This window comes from Saccopteryx bilineata, chromosome 1 (genome assembly GCF_036850765.1).
Source record: "Saccopteryx bilineata isolate mSacBil1 chromosome 1, mSacBil1_pri_phased_curated, whole genome shotgun sequence".
In the NCBI taxonomy this organism is placed as follows: Eukaryota; Metazoa; Chordata; class Mammalia; order Chiroptera; family Emballonuridae; genus Saccopteryx; species Saccopteryx bilineata.
The window spans coordinates 11,581,081-11,600,958 of record NC_089490.1 but is presented as its reverse complement, the minus strand read 5'-3'; the positions used below and the strand labels follow the sequence as shown (position 1 = coordinate 11,600,958).

The window sequence follows — 19,878 nt, the reverse complement described above, 5'->3', positions numbered from 1 at the left end:
GACAGATAACGAAAAATAACTCCTTTCTTGGGCAACTGCTAACAAAACCTTTATTTAAAAAAAAAAAAGCACAAAAAACTTTTCTTTATTTGATAGGCCCAGGTAACTGCACCCCACCACCACCACCCTATAAAGCATCTCCAGCCCCCTCCCACCCCTAGATGATCTGGATCTGTCTTCATTTCCTGTTGGCCTGGGCAGTACCAATAACACACTGGTTAACCTGTGGGCAGGGGGGTAGAGACAGACAGGATTAAAAAGTTTTCAGAGTAACCAAGAGGCCTGGTTTCCAAATATCGCCTCCCAGCCCCCACTAATAGGGCTGCCCTCAGAGACTGCCGAAGGAAGGGCTCTGAAGGCAGGTGCACGCTGATCTCAGCTAGGGTTGGTTCTCTTATGCCCCTAGGCATGCTAGGTCTGAAAAGGCCTGAGAGGGGATGGAGGCCTCGCACAGAAGCAGAGACAGAAGAAGCTTTCGGACCACAGTTTAGAGAGCCCAGAGCCCTCCCACCACTAATGTGGATTAAGTTGGACAGAACGATACTTATTAAGGGACCAAGGCTCCCTGCAAAGGAATGATTTCTAGTCTAGGGCAGGAAATGGACAAGATGACCCTGGAATAAAGACTCCTGGAGACTAGTCTAAAGGACACAGGAGCTAATTTGAAGGAGCACATACTGGACAAAGATGGAGCTATAGAAATGACAAAATTATAAAATTACCATTTTAACATTCCCTAATGAAATATCAGACATGGGTATTATTACTGCTTGATAAAATCACTAGGTGAAAAAGTTGATGGGGAGTTTTTTTATGGATACATCAGGCTGACAACATCCAAATGGAATGATCAATATTTGTGTCATTAAAAGTGAAATAACTAGGTATTAGGTGCCTCCTGACATGCTGCGATAGAAAGCATGCCACCCCATGTAAGTTTTCTTGCTAATAAATCTAAACCTGCCTGACCAGGCAGTGGCACAGTGGATAGTACATTGAACTGGGACGCAAAGGACCCAGGTTTGAAACCCCAAGGTTGCATGCTTGAGTGCAGGCTCATCCAACAAGTGCAGGGTCACTGGCTTGAGCGTGGGATCATAGACATGACCCCATGGTTGCTGGCTTGCGCCCAAAGATCACTGGCTTGAAGCCCAGGGTCACTAGCTTGAGCCCAAGGTTATTTGGCTTGAGCAAGGGGTCACTCACTCTGCTGGAGCCCCCCCCCCCCAGGTCAAGGTGCATGAGAAAGCAATCAATGAACAAGTAAGGTGCAACAACGAAGAGTTGATGCTTATCATCTCTCTCCCTGTCTGTCCCTATCTGTCACTCTCTCTGTCTCTCTTGCTTTACTAAAAAAGAAAAAGAAATCTAAACTTCATTTAAATCTAACAACAAAAATTATGGAGGAAAGAGGAAGCCCAACCAAAATCCAAAATCCAGTTATTCTATAGGACAAATGACCCTATTTCTTCAACAAATAAATGCCATCAAAGGGGATGGAGTTACTGTAGATTAAAAGATATTTAAGAGATAATTTCAACTAAATGATATAAATGGCCCTTGCTTTTTTTTTTTTTAAGTGAGAGGAGGGGAGATAGTGAGACTCCCGCATGTGCCCTGATGGGGATCCACCCAGCAACTTTGTCTTGGGCCAATGCTGGAATCAACAAGCTATTTTTAGCACCTGAGGCTGAGGCGTTGGGATGAACGGAACTATCCTTATTACCCACCCAGGCCAACACTCAAACTAATGAGCCACTGGCTACGGGAGGGGAGGAGGGAGAGAAGGGGAAGAGAAGCAAATGGTCGCTTTTCTTGTGTGCCCTGACCAGGAATCAAACCTGGGACGTCTATATGACGATAGTAGATCCACTAAGCCAACCAACCAGGATTTCGATCCTGATCAGAACAAGCCTAATGTATGAAAGACATTTCTGGGACAATCAGGTGACAGGTAATATAAACTGGGTATTAGAGGATATTAAAGAGTTCATGTTGTTTAGTGTTAATGATATTGATATAACTTTATCTGATATACCAGAAAGCAAGGGAAATCCTAATCAAAGCAGGTCAGGTTGGGGTGCTCCAGGCAGCTACTTCCAGACAGCAACAAAGGCTGAAAGTCCAAATGGAGCAGAAGGGTACACCTGATCAGAGACCCTAAATAAAGCCAGAACCCATTGCTGGGCTATAGCCTCAGGAAAATTAATAACCAGTGAAAAAAATGACCCTTAGAAGCAGACAGTAAGCAAGTTTCTGACTTAGTTCTGGAGAAGGGAACATGAGTCTCCAGGAGAATGCATGGCCGTGGCCACAGCTAAACCTCCTGGGGTTTGGAGTCTGAACTCACATTAACTAGGAATGGTCTGAAAAACCTCTTAAGTCTCTTTTGATCCAGCAATCCCATGTCAAGGAATCCTTCCCTATATAGTTAAGTAACTAAACAAGTAGAAAATGACAAGGTTTGTCAACATGCCTTGTTTGTAAAAGGGTGGAAACTACCCAAGTGACCAGTAGAGGGAACTGGTGGATAAACTTTGGTCCATCCACACCATGTAGTCCTGGGCTGATGTAAAAACAATGGAATGATCTGTGTGCTAGTGAGGAGTAATCTTGAGGCTGTCTTGTTAAATAACACAAGCCAGAATAATACATATATATATGAGGAAGAGAAAGGGAGAGAGAGAGATGTCTTTTATATGAGAAGGGGAGTAAGCACATGCCTGCTCCTTGCATTCGGAAAAGGAAACAGAGTAAGTCAAATGGTAAATGATAAAAGTGACAGGTGGGGAGAATAAGGTGGATAGGCTGGTGTGTAGTTTTCTATGCAGTTTTGACCTTTACTTTTCTTTTATTTTTTCCATTGAGCCACCAGGCCAGGGCTTTAACTACCTATTTTTAAAAACTTAAAAATGGATCCTGGCCGGTTGGTTCGGTGGTAGAGCGTCGGCCTGGCGTGCAGGAGTCCCGGGTTTGATTCCCAGCCAGGGCACACAGGAGAAGCGCCCATCTGCTTCTCCACCCCTCCCCCCCTCCTTCCTCTCTGTCTCTCCTCCCCTCCCGCAGCCAAGGCTCCATTGGAGCAAGGTTGGCCTGGGTGCTGAGGATGGCTCTGTGGCCTCTGCCTCAGGCGCTAGAATGGCTCTGGTTGCAACAGAGCAACACCCCAGATGGGCAGAGCATCGCCCCCTGGTGGGCGTGCCGGGTGGATCCCGGTTGGGCGTGTGCGGGAGTCTGTCTAACTGCCTCGCCGTTTCCAACTTCAGAAAAATACAAAAAAAAAAAAAATTTTTTTTTAAATAAAAATAAAAATCTAAAAATGGGCTTGGCTGGTTGGCTCAGTGGTGGAACGTCGGCCTGGCATGTGGAAGTCCCAGGTTCAATTCCTGGCCAAGGCACAGAGGACAAGTGCCCATCTGCTTTTCCACCCTTGCTCCTCTCCTTTCTCTGTCTCTCTCTTCCCCTCCCGCAGCCAAGGCTCCATTGAAGCAAAGGTGGCCTGGGGGCTGAGGACGGCTCCATGGCCTCTGCCTCAGGCACTAGAATGGCTCCTATTGCAGCATAGCCATGCCCCTTGGTGGGCATGCCGGGTGGATCCCGGTCAGGCGCATGCGGGAGTCTGTCTCTCTGCCTTCCCACTTCTCACTTCAGGAAAAAAAAACAAAAAAAACAACTTAAAAATGGCCCTGGCCTATTGGCTAAGTGGATAGAGCATTGGCCTGGCATATGGACATCCCAGGTTCAATTTCCAGTCAGGGCACACAGGAGAAGCAACCATCTGGTTCTCTGCCCCTCCCTCTTCCTATTCTCTCCCTCTTCCCCTCCTATACTCAGTGGTTCACTGGTTGGAGCATTGGCCAGGGTACTGAGGATAGCTTGGTTGGTTGGAGGGCGTCAGCCCCAGGCACTAAAAATAGCTTGGTTTATTTAAGCATCAGGGGGTACTGGATGGATCCTGGTCAGGGTGCATGCAGGAGTCTTACTATTTCCCTTCTTCTCACTTAAAAAACAACAACTTAAAAATCCCCCAAAACCAATAGTTAAAAATCAATTTAGGTGGGTCCATGCTGCTGATGTTTAGCTAGTATAAATCCTTTCGGGTTGGATGTGCCCCTGGTCACAGAAGGACAGAAAGGGTCCAGGGCCTGGGGTCGGTAGTAACTGCACCTTGGAGGCAAAGCGTAGGGAGTTGAGAGTCTCAGAGACGTTCTCTTCTAGCGGGGAAATGTTCACAAACATGAGCCTGTGGAAAGAACAGGGGACCAAACCCCAGCATTAATGTCCAGGTGGAGCCTGGACCACGTCTCCATTTCCCCTTACCACCCCTGACCCCAACATTACAGTGCCCCCATAAGATCCCTGCGCCTGTCCCTTTCACTCACATCTTGGCGCTCCCACCCAGAGAGTTCTGTAGCAGATAGGTGAGCTTGCTGTTCCGGTACGGCACATGGGACTCCTGGAAGGTGGATGCGGTCAGGTGATTCAGACTAGACAGCGTTCGGCGGGGTCAGCTCCACGCCCCCCCTGCCCCAGCCCTATGCCCACCTTGTTGCTCAAGGCCATGATGACCAGCCCCAGTGTGGACAGGCTACTGTTAATGGCCTGTGTCTCCCGAAGACGTTCCCGCTCCCCAGGACCAAGGGCTAAGCCAGGGTCTAGCCGTTCACTCCCAGCCAGGTCCACAAGGTTGAGGGGGGCCCCGCACTGCAGGCCCCGTCCAGCGTGCTCCCCAGAGATCTGCAGCTGGAACACGCTGTGGCTGCGTGACGACCGCTCGTTCTGGGCGGTGCGGGCCACAGCCCGGTTCTGGCGGGCCAGCTGGAGCAGAGCCTCCACCTGTGGAGGGGGAAGAGTGGGAGGCAAAGGCAGACGGGGCAATGTCAGGAACGGCGTGACAGCCAGCACCTGCCCTTGGGAAGCCTTCCTTCTAGCCAGTGAAGAGACAAGTAAAATGCACAACGTGTCTGAGAGTACTAAGGCGCAGAATAAAAAACAGAAAAATACGGAGTGGGTGAAGGCGAGGGTGAGTGGTGGGGGGCAGTTTTAGACAACACAGCCAGGTCCTAAAGCAGAGAGGGAGCAAGCCGTTCCAGAAGAGGGACGTTCAGGTGAAGGGACGAACAAGCACAGGGACGCTGACATGGGACAAGTGTGACTAGCGGAACAAGGAATGAGCCCGGAGGCCGACAGGGCTGGCGGGCAGTGAGCAAGCAGTAGCAGGCGAGGCCTGAGAAGCAGTGGGTAGGGGCCGACGACAGCCCGTCAGCAGGGGCCTCTCCGCCCTGACGGCCAGTGGCTGCGGCAGATCTGCCCCACAGCCCCCCCCCCAAGCTGAAAGTGACACTGCCCCTCACACCTCCCCTTCCCTTCTTCCTTTGTTCTCCCGCTCCCTCCTCCACCTCCTCCATCTGTCTCCCATCCACGCCTCCCTGTCCATCACAGCACCGTGGGCACTCACTTCTCGCTCACAGGAGACAGGAACATAGCGGGCATTGGTGACGGTGAGCTCCTCGCTCCCGGGCCCCGCCCGGTGGATCTCGCAGTCCCCGCCCTGGCCTTTCCGCGCCCTGGTGGCCAGAAGGTCTCGGACGGTCTCGTTGTAGATCTCCACGTAGCTTGCCACAAAGCTGTAGGTCCAACCCTGGCTACTCAGCTCCTGGGCCACAGAGAACAGGTGCCGCAGGGCCCGCGGGATCAGCCCTTCCACTTGGGGGTCTCCCCCTGGCCCGCCCTCCATTGTGAAGGTCTTGCCGCTTCCTGTCTGGCCATAGGCAAAGATGCACACTGGGTAGCCATCCAGAGCCGACTGGACAAGCATGGCAATCTCCTCAAACACTTCGTCCTGTCCGCTCCCTGGCGGGAAGACCCGGTCGAAGGAGAAGTCGTGGCGAGTGGGTGGAGCGGGCGCCCCACTCAGGGTCCCACGCCGCTCATCAGACCGAAGGAGGCTGAGGTGGGTGGGAGGATCCAAGGGCCCAGCGGGGCCGGAGGGAAACAGCAGAAAGCCAGGGGGCGGGGCGGGCTCCCCTGGGAGGACTGGGCGGACCCGGCAGAACACTCGGATGTTGCCTTTGAGCTCCTGGAGCTGGTTGTGCAGCCGCCGGCGTTCCATCTCCAGCCCATGGAGCTGCTCTCCCCGCTCGGCCAGTGTGACCGCCTGGGCGGCTGTCGCCTCGCGCAGGGACGCCACCTCCGCCTGGCTGCCGGTCAGAGCTGCTTCTGATGCCTGCAGCCTCCTCTGCCCAGAACAAAACAGACACAGAGGGTGAGGTCAACCGAGAATCGGGACAAACATGATAGGTGGGGCAGAGGTGGGGTGGCCCTGCCTTCAAGGACTTCACAGTCTGGCAAAGAAGAAGATACCAAATTTCTCCATGCTTACGACGCGCCCATGTAGAAAACGCACCTTAATTTTGGGGCCTGAAATTTGAAAACAATGTATTACCTAAAGTTATTATTTTTTTTTTTTTTGGTGGCAGGGACAGATAGACAGGAAGGGAGAGAGATGAGAAACACAATTCTTCATTGCGGCTCCTTAGTTGTTCATTGATTTCTCATATGTGCCTTGACCAGGGGGCTACAGCAGACCGACTGACCCCTTACTCAAGCAAGTGACCTTGGGCTCAAGCTGGTGAGCCTTGCTCAAACCAGATGAGCCCGCGCTTAAGCTGGTGACCTCAGGGTCTCGAACCTGGATCCTCCACATCCCAGTCTGACGCTCTATCCCTGCGCCACCGCCTGGTCAGCCAACCTCAAGTTATTGAACTCAAGTTTTATTCATCATAAAATTCATACAACTCCTCATTACTGTCAAAACTCCCATCCATTAGCTTGTCCTCCTCTGTGTCTGATGACAGATCACTGTCTTCAACAATGAGCACAAAAACAAGCGCGAAAAAGTGGGAAATGCAGGTAAAAAGCCCCACAACCACTGTATAAGACACACCATTTTTAAAACCCAAAAAGAGCTGTGTCTTACACATGGGGAAATACAGTAAGAAAATCGGAATCGTGGTATCAGAGTAGGGGGTGCGATGGGCTTATCCAGAGGGGGCCCAGGAAGATGGTGTCCAGGCGAACACCCAGACATACAGGAGCGAACAAGGGAAGGACGGAGCACAGAAAGAACATTCCAGAGAGGGAAGCGCATGCGCAAAATCCCGAAATGAGTCTTCTGAGACCACAAGTATTCAATGGAGTTGGTACTCACTCACCAAGGGGCTGAGTGGCCATAAGAAGAGGGAAAAAGAGCAAGTGCAAGCGCTTTTTAAAAATTGAACTTGTTGGGATGGCAATGGTTAATAAAATGATTTGGGTTCAGGCCCTGGCCGGTTTGCTCTATGGTAGAGCGTCGGCCTGGCGTGAAGGAGTCCCAGGTTCGATTCCCGGCCAGGGCACACAGGAGAAGCGCCCATCTGCTTCTCCACCCCTCCCCCTCTCCTTCCTCTCTGTCTCTCTCTTCCCCTCCCGCAGCCGAGGCTCCATTGGAGCAAAGTTGGCCCGGGCGCTGAGGATGGCTCTGTGGCCTCTGCCCCAGGCGCTAGAATGGCTCTGGTTGCGGCAGAGCGACGCCCCCTGGTGGGCGTGCTGGGTGGATCCCGGTAGGGCACATGCAGGAGTCTGTCTGACTGCCTCCCCATTTCCAACTTCAGAAAATACAAAAAAAAAAAAAATTATGTGGGTTCAGGTGCATAGTTCTGTAACACATACTCCGTATGTTGTGTGTTGAATGCATGGGGATTTTGGATCAGGAAATGGAATGAGAGGGTGATGGAGCGAGGAGACAGGTCAGAGGTCAGGGGAGCAGTGGAAACAGTTGGGGTGGGGTGGGTGGAGTGGGGGCTGAGGAAAGCTGGGACAGGGGGAGGGTGGGGAGGGACACCTGGGGGAAGGAGAAGCGGGGTCTGGGAAAAGCAGCCCTCACCTCCTGCTCCTCTAGCCGGGCGGCCAGCTGCCTGCGCTCCTCCTGCAGCCCCAGCTGCTCCTTCTGCAGCGCCTGCACCAGGCTCTCCTGCGTGCCCAGCCGCGCCTCCAGCTCCAGGACCCGTGCACTCAGGGTCCCCAGCTCCTGCTGCCCGTGCTCAGCCTGGGCCCGTACTCGGGCCAGCTCCCCCTCCAGTGTCCTGCGCTCTGCACCCAGGGCTGTGGCCTGCTGCTGAGCCTCCCGGAGCTGGGCCCGGAGCTGCTGGTTCTCCTGGTCCAAGGTCTGAGTCCTCTCACGGTAGCCTTTCAGCTCTGCTTTTAGGTCACACAGCTGACCCTTTAAGTCCCAGGCGGGGCGTTTGCCAGGTTTCTTCCCTTCTGGCTTGGGAGAAGCGGCTACTGCTGAGGTGGGCACAGAAGGGGCAAAGGTCGGGGAAGTCCCGGTCCTCCACCCCACCTCCCTCCGAGCAGCTAAGGGCCTCCACACCTGATGCTCTGTCTCCTCCTCCTCCAGACAGGGAGGAGACCAAACGGGTCCTTCCGCCTACTCACCACCGCCTCTGCCTTATCCCAGCCTCTCACCCAACACTTGTGTTTGTCACCTACTACCAGGCTTCTGGGCAGGAACAGCAGGGCCTGGCTTCCGATTCTTCAACACTAGAGCGTTGGGGAGATGATGTCAGGAATTCTAGCCCAGCGACCTTGCGCCTCCTCCTTCTCCCTCTCACGTACCCCACAACCCTCCTAATCCAGCTCAAAGGGCTACTCACCTGCGACAGCTGTGGAACACCGGGGTCCGGTCCTCTTGGGGACTTTGGGAGCTGCCAAGAAAGGCGGGAGGAAAAAGAGCCATCACTCTCAGGGAGGCATGCACCCCAGCTGCACCAGGGCAGAGGACTTGCTTTTACTGAGGATTAGAAATGAGGTAACTTCCCACTTCCCCTCCATCTGGCCTGGGACCAGACATGACTGAACCTGCCAGGAAACGAGCTGGACAGAGGGAAGCAGAAGGAACAGAGGACAGAACCAGATGAAAAGGATGCTTCATCTGTATCAAAGAAAGGTTGTAGAGCATGTTGTATTGCTTGACTATCCACAGAACATTGCTGGAAGGACACACGGTGGCCCCTGGGAAGGGAACTGGGTGGCTGCGGGACAGAGGTAGGAGGGAGACTTTTCAAAAGTGTAACTTTTGTGCCTTTGAAATAAGTGAAACTTACCACCTATTCAAAATAAGCTAACATTGAAAGAAAAGAAGAAATCAGTCCAGAACACTGCTCTCTGCCCATCCACAGAGCCCACCTGCGGTCCGGCCTTGCGTCTGGGACACGGTGGTGAGGACAGGTGCTTTGGAGTGGGACGGGGCAAATCTGGTCGCTGTGCCCAGGCCTCGTGTTCTTTTCTAGGGAAAGACAAGGAGGGGTCCACAGTCACCCTCCCTGATTAGTATACATACACGGTCTGTCTCCCTCCCTCTCTCATTCGCACACGCGCGCACATACAGCTTTCCAAACCCTGCTCACCTTCTCAGGCTCCAAGACATCCTCCATCTGGTCAGGCCCCCTCTTACACCTGCTCCCTGGGAGAGGCAGCCGGGAAGGGACCTTGACCAGAGGCGTCTTCAGCTCTATGTTCCCCTTCACTGCCAACAAGGGAGACCTCTGCTGGGAAAAGAGAGACACTTCAGACACCACCCTGGAGCACAAATGTCCAAAGAACTCCCCTTTTGGCCCCAGCCTAATTCCCAAAATCACCAGCAACAAGCATTCACTTTGTATCTCTTGTACCACAGATCCTGTGCCAGCCAAAAAGCACGGAGAAGTGGGAGAAAATGCATAAGTGGGAGCAACCTCTAAGGGAGAAGCAGGGCGGACACTGGACTTCAGGTCATCCTAAGGGTAGTACTTAAAAAAGCAAAAAGAAATAGATACTCCTTTTAGAAGGCAACTGGGCCCTGGCCGGTGACTCAGTGGACAGAGTGTTAGCCTGGCATATGGATGTCCCAGGTTCAATTCCCGCTCAGGGCGCACAGGAGAAGTGACCATCTGCTTCTCTCCACCTTCCCCCTTCTCTCACTCTTCCCTTCCCGCAGCCAGTGGCTCGACTGGTTCCAGCATGGCCCTGGCACTAAGGATAGCTCAGTGGGTAGATGCACTTCAGCTTCAAGCACTAAAATTAGCTCTGTACTCGAGCATCGGCCCTGATGGGGTTGCAGGTGGATTGGGGTGCATGCAGGAGTCTGTCATGTTATCTCCCCTCCTCTTACCTAAAAAAAGTAAAAGAAAAAGAAAAAGAAGGCAACTTAATCCTCACAGCAGCCCAGAAGAGGTGCTGTTATTAGCCTCATTTTGCAGAGAAAGGAAGGAAGGAAGGTATTAAGAGGTAAAAAAAAGCTTGTCTAAGGTCACCAGCCAGTAAAAGGCAGAGCCAGGGTGAGAATTCAGTCTGATCTGGAAGCCATATGTTTAACCATTAGACAACACTGCCTTGTCGGGCTTTGATGCTAAGCTAAGGAGGAGTTTAGGCTTTAGCTCTGCATACGTGTAAAGCTAGACAGTTTCTGATTGGGCATGCAAAAAAATGCCTTTCACATTAAATATACAATCATAAAGAACTAGAATGAGCTGTCAGCGGGCTGACTTGCATGGGAGGACTAGGAAGTGGCACGGCCAGTTTGGGGACCACACAAGCAGAAGTGCAGGTGGGGCGGCGGGAGAGAAGAGCTGCCTCTCGGCCTGACCGGCGGCGGCGACGCAGACAGCGTCAGCCTCGAAACCCGGTCACCAGCTTGAGTGTAGGATCATCAACATGATCCCGAGGTCACTGGCTCGAGCAAAAGGCCACTGCCTTGACTGGACCCACCCAGTCAAGACACATACGAGCCTGACCAGGCGGTGGCGCAGTGGATAGAGCATCAGACTGGGATGCCGAGGACCCAGGTTCAAGACCCCGAGGTCGCCAGCTTGGGCGCGGGCTCATCTGGTTTGAGCAAAAGCTCACCAGCTTGGACCCAAGGTCACTGGCTTGAGCAAGGGGTTACTCAGTCTGCTGAAGGCCCGCGGTCAAGGCACATATGCGAGAGCAATCAATGAACAACTAAGGTGTCACAATGCGCAACGAAAAACTAATGATTGATGCTTCTCATCTCTCCGTTCCTGTCTGTCTGTCCGTCTCTCTGACTCTCTCTCTGTCTCTGGTTAAAAAAAAAAAAAAAAAAAAAAAGACACATACGAGAAGTGGTCAGTAAACAACTGAAGTGACACAACTATGAGTTGATGCTCCTCATCTCTCTCTCCCTCTCCACTTCCTGTCTTGATCTCTCTCTCTCAAGAAGAGATGGATTCAGTGCCTAGGGAAGATGTCTATGCCACAGTTACCAACCACTGTGGTTTGACTGGAACTGAGGGTTTCTTAGGACACAGGAAACCTAGTGCCAACACCGGATCATTCCCAGGCAAACAGGGATAATCAGTCCCTCTACTCCTATCTCACTGGCAGAAAAGCACCGTATACAGGCAGGTCAGCCTCTGGTTTTCACTAGAGGTCCTTTACTTCCAAGGCCAGTCTCTCTGCCCTTCAGTTCACTCCGTTGGTTCAGTGTTTACTAAGTGACAGGAAATGCCAGGGCTCTGGAGCAACAGCTGTGGGCTGCGCCCTCGGGGTGCTCATGGACGGTGGGGAAGGGAAGCATTTAAAGAGATGATGAAAACGTTACTTAGTGCGCCTGGCCTGTGGTGGCGCAGTGGATAGGGTGCTGACCTGGAACTTTGGGGTCACCAGTCTCAAACCTAGGGCTTGGCTGGTCAAGGCACACATCAGAAGCAACTACTACAAGTTGATGCTTCCCACACCTCCCCTCCCCTCCCCTTTTCTCTCTCTCTCAAATCAATAAATAAAATCTTAACAAAATGGAAAATATGTTTAGGCAGTTCCTTGAGGATGAGGAGGTTGGCTTGATGCGTTTGAACCAAGAGCACTGCAGGCAAAAAGCAAGGAAGCCTGACCAGGTGGTGGCGCAGTGGACAGAGCGTCGGACTGGATGCTGAGGACCCAGGTTTGAGACCCCAAGGTCGCCAGCTTGAGCGCAAGCTCATCTGGTTTGAGCAAGGCACACCAGCTTGAGCCCAAAGTCGCTGGCTCGAGCAAGGGGTCACTCAGTTTGTGGTAGCCCCCTGGTCAAGGCACAAATGAGAAATCAATCAATGGACAACTAAGGTGCTGCAACAAAGAATTGATGTTTCTCAGTTCTCTCCCTTCCTGTGTGTCTGTCTCTACCTGTCCCTTCCTCTGACTCTCTTATCTCTGCCACACACACACACACACACACACACACACAAAGCAAGGAAAAATCATTCCGTAATCCACTGTTGTGTTCAGCTGAGCACTGGGAAGTGCAGAGGAGGCGGGTGGGGGGAGGGCTAGGGTTTGGGGGGTGAGAGCAGAGGCAGAAACGAAGACTGGCGGTCGGCCCATGGGAAAGAGCCCGTTGTTTTCTGCAGGCAAGAGGGTAGGTACCCTACTGACTTTTTTAGTCAGGAGAATAATATGACTAGATTTGTCCTGAAAAAGTGAACTATGAGTGAAGTGAAGAATGAACGGAAGTAGAAGATGAATGGTATCAGAGGCAGGAACTGCACCATTCCTTCATCCGTCCATTCAGCCAGGGCTTCTGCACTAAGATTTGCTGAAAGGCTGGCTCTGTGACAGATGTCGTTCTAGGTACTGGAGAGCCACGCACATCCAGGCTCTGCCTTCCCAGAGCTCACTGCAAAGGCAGCCCTTCCAGACTGGGGTGCCACCCAACAGAACTACCTCAGCTCTACAGAAGACATCTATGGTCTCAGCTCCCCAAGAACGTATACAGACCTTAACATTCCAGGCGCCTAAGAGCAGTTATTCATTAGGGACAGAGGATGTCTTAGGGCACTGGAGCTTAATCCTCAAGGAAATCAGTTGCGAGGGGCTGGTCTGAGTTTCAAGGCTAGGGTAGAACTCCCTCTGAGAGAAGGTCAAGGAGGGGCTGTGTTACATGAAACCAAGCACAGGCGTCCCCTGTCTTATCTGCTGGACCTACCTACTAAGACCCCCAGTGGATGCCTAAAACCTCAAACAGGACTGTATCCCTATGTATACGTTTCTCCCAATACATGCACACCTATGATAAGGTATAATTTAGAGATTAACAACCATACCTAATAGGACAGTTTTGACAATATACTGTAATAAAAGTTATATGAATGGCTTTAGAGTCATTACTAAATAAAATAAGATCGACTTGAACACAGGCACCACAGTACTGTGACAGTGGATCTGATAACTGAGAGGGCCACTCAGTGACGAACAGGTAGTGTATACAGGGTGGATATGCTGGACAAAGGGACAGTGTATGATACCGGCTGGATAGAACACATAGGCATGGACAGAATGGCATGCGACTTAAAACTGATGAATTGTTTATTCCTAGAATTTTCCATTTAGTATTTTTGGACTGCGATTGACTACATGTAACTGAAACCACAGAAAGCAAACAAAAACTGAGATAAAAGGGACCACTGAACTGACCTTACTAGGAGCTGCCTTGGGGGAGGGAGGGGGCAGGCAGTGAGGGAGATGGGAGTTCCCACTGACTGCAAGATACCTGCCCTGGTTCCATGAGTCAGGACCACAGGAGGGCGAGCTGGTTTGTTTCCTTTTGTTTTTTAATTAAACTTTTCATGTTAAAATCATTGTAGATTCACACACGTTGTAAGAAATAATACGGAGATCTAAGAGTCTCTGAAGGGCTAGGTTGGGAAGTTGAGCATTGGGAAAGTGACTCTGAGGCACATGTGATACAAACTGATACATTCAAGGATGTTCACAGAGCACCACTACAGAGAAACCTCTGAAACAACTGGATATCCTGGCTTAATTTTAGGTTTATTAGTGCTGTCTTTCCTTACATTAGATTTTAACACATTTGTTCTGTTCACAACAGTTCACTAGAGTGCCTAGTACAGTGTCTGCTACATGGTAGGACTCAATACAATACATTTGTAAAGGAATAATATCAGATGTCCATCGTTGGGGGAATACTTAAACTGTAATACATCCAGACCACTGGCTTCTACACAAATAAAAAGGGGGTAGAAAGGAGGTGGCATTTCCCCCCTCCCATCTGCAGAAATGTGCACAAGGAATGCTTATTTTACCTTCGTTTAATCAAATGTAGCACGAAAACCAAAATTTTCTTTAAAATTTCCAAGGTCAGGTCCTGGCCGGTTAGCTCAGCAGTAGAGCGTCGGCCTGGCGTGCAGAAGTCCCAGGTTCGATTCCCAGCCAGGGCACACAGGAGAAGTGCCCATTTGCTTCTCCACCCCTCCCCCTCTCCTTCCTCTCTGTCTCTCTCTTCCCCTCCCGCAGCTAAGGCTCCATTGGAACAAAGATGGCCCTGGCGCTGGGGATGGCTCCTTGGCCTCTGCCCCAGGCGCTAGAGTGGCTCTGGTCGCGGCAGAGCGACGCCCCGGAGGGGCATAGCATCACCCCCTGGTGGGCTGAGCGTTGCCCCTGGTGGGCGTGCCGGATGGATCCCGGTCGGGCGCATGCAGGAGTCTGTCTGACTGTCTCTCCCCGTTTCCAGCTTCAGAAAAATAAAAAAATAAAAAAAAATAAATTAAAAAAAAATTCCAAGGTCAAACGCTGATTTTTTTTATTTTTTTTTGTAATAACCTGTGCCCCTCAGGATCTACTAAAGACCTACAGCCCTGGAATTCGTGTGGGTTCACAAAATGTGTCCAAAGGTTTGTTTATTCAGGACAATTCCAAGAATAGAGTATTTCTTTTTCTCTCATCTATAAAGCTAGACACGATGACTACTAACTTTGCACAATCAGCATAAGCACTTAACGTATAAAAACAGATCCTCGTCCAACCCTTCCTATACCCACCCACTTCCCTGCTCCCAAGGCAACCTCCACATGTGCGTGAGGCCCCACCCCCTCACCTCCTCCCCACCTTCAGCCATCCTCCCTCCCCTCCTCTATGTCATCAACTTGCCTCTCTCTCCCGGATCACTCTAATCAGCATGCAACAACATATGCTATTATATCTTCTAACCTAGAAGAGTCTCTTGACTCCGCTTTCCCCGACAGCTACTCCCTTTCTTCTTTGTAGCCGTCTGCAACAAAATGCCTCAGAAGTGCTGCCTATATCGTATTCACTGCGTCCAATTGTCGCTCCTAAACCATCACAACCAGGCGTTCGTTCGGGGCGCACAGACCTTCGCCCTCCCAGCAGGAGGGGCCGAGGCCGGCCGGGAGCCGGGGGCTCGACAGCATGGGGGGCGGCTGGGCGTCGTCCCGCGTCGGGGACAGGAGACCCGCGCCGTGGGTAGGAGACTCGCGCCACGGGCAAAAGACCCGCGCCGGGGACAGGAGACCCGCGCCGGGGACAGGAGACCCGCACCAGGGACAGGAGACCCGCGCCGGCCCTACTCACCTGCGGCTCCATGTCCAGCTCCGTGCCACACGTGCCAGGCGGGACGCAATGGAAGAGGACAGGGCGCCGCGGCTCCCGGGACCCGCGTTCTCGCGCCCGCTCGTGACGCCGACGACCAGCGCTCCCGGCTCCCGCAGCCACCAACGCCGCGCCACACCCGCCACTTTTGAATTGCAACGGCTGCCACCCCACACTCACCTTGCTCCGCCCGCAGGAGCCAATCGTCGCCGTCGCCACACCCGAGGGCCAATCGCAGCGCCCTCCGCCTCCCGAGGCCACACCCGCCGGGTCGGCGCCTTCCCCCCCTCGCAGCTCGGCCGGCGGCCCGGAAGGCAAGCCGGCGAGTCGTCACACTTCCCGCCTCCCTCCGCCTGTCTGGTCCCCCCGCCTCCTCTTAGCAGCAGTCACGCTAGGCTCCCACTCGGCCCGGCCGCCGCCCGGGACGTCAGAAGGTGCCCGCGTTACGCCACGAGAACGTAACTGCAGCTGGGGGCGGGGCGCCGAAGGACCCGGGCCGCGCGTGCGCAGACGGGGACCCCTGCTGGGCGAGGGCGCGTCTGCCGCAGGGAGCGCACCGGGTGCCCCGGTCTGGGGATGCTTCTGTTTCGAGGTGTCCCCCCGCCGAGTTCAGCTGGCCCCGGCAGTGGGAGCTGGCGCCCTCTTGCGGATGCGAGAGTGGGCCACGTTGGCCCGTTCCCGGGTCACTTGGACGTTTCTTAGCAAATTTAAGGACATCGGGTGCAGCTTGACGCTCCGTGGAAGGCCAAAGTGGGGATGCGAGACTCAGGGGAGGAGGATTTTTTGCCTGCAGACGCCTCACCAGACCGCCGTTAACTGGTGCTGGAGGACGGGTTTAGGACTTCCAGAGCCTCAAACCCACCGAGTATTTACTGCTGACATTTATGGGGTCGTTTGTGTTTTTTCATACTCATCTGCCAGTGCATTATTATCTCCGTTCTAATAATCGCTAAATTCACCAAGCTCTTACTATGGGGTCCAGTGCTTTATCTGCAAGGTAGATGGAAGGTTTTAAAAGGTTAAATATGTCAGCCTAAAAATATCAAGCATTATTTGAGACTCCAAGAATTGCAATTCCTGAAGCAATGATTCAGGCAGAAACCCAAATAGTATCCCAATTACAGAGTGAAAGCAAGGCGTTTACAGGAGAAGAAAGGATTAATTACACCAAGAAGAAGAAGAAAATCCTGTTGGTGCTGACAAGCTGAGCTACTGGGCTATGCAGGATGGGTCACTGATTCTTTCCTCAGGTAGAAGGTCTGTAATCATCAGTCCTTGTGATGTCCGCTTTCTTGCTGACTTTGTAACTAATTATGCTTCAGCCCAGAGTTTCAAGGATCAAGATGAGTGATGCAGTTCCTCTGGAATGGTTGCTCCAGCTCCCTTTGTGTCCTTTCTCAGGTAATAAGCACAGGGCTAAGTGATTGGGATTGGGTCTATTAGGATAGACAGTGACCAGGGCAAGAAAAGGGGAGGGAGGAAAGGGGGTTTATCTCACACACGAAAGGAGGGAGTCAGCAGTCTTAAGGTCTGCCAAACAAAATCACCAGATGTTAAAGGGCCTTGAAAACCAATATCAAGGAAGGGAAGCCTTGAAACCCTATACGTTAGATCTGATAACAGGGAAACAAACCCTTGAAACTGAGAGTATATATAACTCCCAAGACCCCAACAGGCGGGGCTCTCAGGCTAGCTGAGCTGCCCGCTTGTGCCTTGTGCCGAGTGTAGAGCTTTGCTTAAGAAACTGTTGCAGCCTGACCTGTGGTGGCGCAGTGGATAAGGCGTCGACTTGGAATGCTGAGGTCGCGGGTTCAAAACCCTGCACTTGTCTGGTCAAGGCACATATGGGAGTTGATGCTTCCTGCTCCTCCCCCCCCCCTTACTCTCACTCTCTCTCCTGAAAGAAAGAAAGAAAGAAAGAAAGAAAGAAAGAAAGAAAGAAAGAAGAAAAAGAAAGAAAGAAAGAAAGAAAGAAAGAAAGAAAGAAAGAAAGAAAGAAAGAAAGAAAATGACAAGAACTGAGGAGGGAAAAGCCCCCTTGGTCTTGGGATTTCTCCAGTGACAGGTCTAGATCTTATTAGCTTTAAATACAAGCTGTACCTGTTATCTCAAGCTACCTGTAACAAAAACAACCTGTGACTAATTTGCAGAGTGGCTCTACTACATTTATTCATCTGAGTTTCCAACCAATCTGGGTGGTAAGCAAGGCAGGGATTTTATTTATGAGACTGAAAGGCAGGGGACTGGGTGCATAATTGGAGACTGACAGAACTGGAACTCAAGACCTCTGTCCTCTAGTTCAGGGCTTTAACTTGGATTCAGACCTGCTTGTGGAGGGGAGCTGGCTATGAGGGGACACTTGTAATGTCTGAAAACTCTGTCCTTATCCCCCAACCTCTGGTATTCTAGGAAACCTAAGAAAAGCAAGAGCTTGAAAATAAGAATGAGGCCCTGGCAGGTTGGCTCAGTGGTAGAGCATTGGCCTGACCTGTGGATATCCCTGGTTTGATTCCTGCTCAGGGCACATAGGAGAAGCACCCATCTGCTTCTCCACCCCTCTACTTCTCACTTCTCTCTCTCCCCCTACTGCAGCTATGGCTCAATTGGAGCGAGTTGGCCCTGGGTGCTGAGGATGGCTTCATGATCTCTGCCTCAGGCGCTAAGAAGAGCTCTGTTGCTGAGCAACGTTTCAGATGGTAGAGCATCGCCCCCTAGTGGGCTTGCCAGATGGATCCCATTAGAGGCACATGCAGGAGTCTGTCCCTCTGCCTCCCCTCCTCTCACTGAATAAAAGAAAAGAATGAGAAGAGGAGTGAAGGAGAAAATTGGAGAAGACCAACACTTAATGGACAGGTAAAGAGGAAGAACAGAGGAAGGAAGCCTGAGAAGAACTACATAGCAAAAGACAGTTATCCAGTTATCAAAGTTCAAGAACAAATGTTAGAAACATGAACCCTTTAGTACATTAAAGGGAAAATGTTTATTCATCTCATTATATGTAGAAAAATACTCAACATATTCAAAATCCATTAATATTAAAGAAAACAACCCATAACCTGGTAAAGGACATTTTCGAAAATCCTACAGCACACATCACTATAATGGTGAAATGTGGAAAGTATTCCTCTTCAAATGAATGAGTCAGCCTGACCAGGAGGTGGCGCAGTGCATAGACTGGGATGCAGAGGACCCAGGTTCAAAACCCTGAGGTTGCTGGCTTGAGCACGGGGTCACCTGGTCTGCTGTAGTCCCCCGATCAAGGCACGTATGAGAAAGCAATGAACAACTAAGGTGCTGCAGCGAAGAATTGATGCTTCTCATCTCTCTCCCTTCCTGTCTGCCTGTCCCTATCTGTTCCTCTCTCTGTCTCTGTGACACACAAAAGAATGAATGAGTCAAGAACACCAACTCAATAATCCTAGTGAATACAATAGTGGAAGTTTTAGCCAGTCCACTAAATGACAACAAAAATATTTAAGGATTGGAAAGAAACAAGAATGTTAGTGTTTGCAGATGAAATTGTTGTATATGTAACGACCCCAAAAGAAAATTCAGATAGAATTGATAAGTAAGTTTAGCAAGGCTGTTGGGTACAAACATGAATGTAGAGAAAAAAATCAATATACAGAATCTGCCCTGCTGGATAGCTCAGTTGACTTGCAGTGATTTTCAACCTTTGTTTCTCACGCACTCATAAACTAATTACTAAAGAAAAAGGGGCCCTGACCTCTTCTTCTTTAGTAACTAATTTATTTGTGTCATGAGATGAAAATGATTGTATTTATTCAGGGGCATTGACCTTAGTAGTTAGTGTGTGTTTGTGCCATGAAAAAAGAAAAAGGTTAAAAATCACTGACTTTTAGAGCATCATCCCAAAGGCACAGAGGTTGTCAGTTTGATCTTGGGACAGCACACATACAGGAATAGATTAATGTTCCTGACTCTCTCTCTCCCTCTCTCCCTTCCTCTCTCTCTAAAATAAATAATAATAGGGCCTGGCCAGTTTGCTCAGTGGTAGAGCGTCAGCCTGGCATGCGGGAGTCCCAGGTTCAATTCCCGGCCAGGGCACACAGGAGAAGTGCCCATCTGCTTCTCCACCCCTCCCCCTCTCCTTCCTCTCTGTCTCTTCCCCTCCCGCAGCCGAGGCTCCATTGGAGCAAAGATGGCCCCGGGCGCTGAGGATGGCTCTGTGGCCTCTGCCTCAGGCACTAGAATGGCTCTGGTTGCAACAGAGCAACGCCCCAGATGGGCAGAGCATCGCCCCCTGGTGGGCGTGCTGGGTGGATCCCGGTCGGGCGCATGCGGGAGTCTGTCTGACTACCTCCCCGTTTCCAACTTCAGAAAAATACAAAAAAAATAAAAATAAATAAAATAAATAATAATAAACATTAAAAATATACAGAATCTAAAAAAAAATTAAAAATACAGAATCTATTGCATTTCTGTCATCAGCACCCATCA

General features: G+C 51.2%; 1 protein-coding gene across 2 annotated transcripts; it reads right to left on the bottom strand.

Annotated features, from left to right (window-relative positions):
• Positions 1 to 34: 34 nt before the first annotated feature.
• KIFC1 (kinesin family member C1) lies at positions 35 to 15,554 on the bottom strand. Of its 2 annotated transcripts, none has more exons than XM_066276659.1 (11): positions 15,400 to 15,554; positions 9,447 to 9,587; positions 9,226 to 9,325; positions 8,694 to 8,744; positions 8,530 to 8,580; positions 7,925 to 8,325; positions 5,459 to 6,238; positions 4,546 to 4,836; positions 4,383 to 4,456; positions 4,168 to 4,243; positions 35 to 223 (listed from the first exon to the last, which is right to left on the bottom strand). In XM_066276659.1, the coding sequence occupies exons 1-11, from the start codon at positions 15,409 to 15,411 to the stop codon at positions 179 to 181; spliced, it is 2,022 nt and encodes a 673-aa protein (XP_066132756.1). In that variant the 5' UTR covers positions 15,412 to 15,554; the 3' UTR covers positions 35 to 178. The 2 variants fall into 2 exon arrangements, with proteins under 2 accessions (XP_066132756.1, XP_066132784.1); XM_066276687.1 differs by having other exon boundaries at positions 9,447 to 9,584.
• Between the last annotated feature and the right edge of the window lie 4,324 nt (positions 15,555 to 19,878).

Coding starts and splice junctions, on each gene's coding strand:
- KIFC1 (XM_066276659.1), bottom strand. Junction 9,326..9,446: donor ATGTCTTGGAGCCTGAGAAG/GTGAGCAGGGTT, acceptor GTCTTTCCCTAG/AAAAGAACACGAGGCCTGGG. Junction 4,457..4,545: donor TCATGGCCTTGAGCAACAAG/GTGGGCATAGGG, acceptor TCCACCTTCCAG/GAGTCCCATGTGCCGTACCG.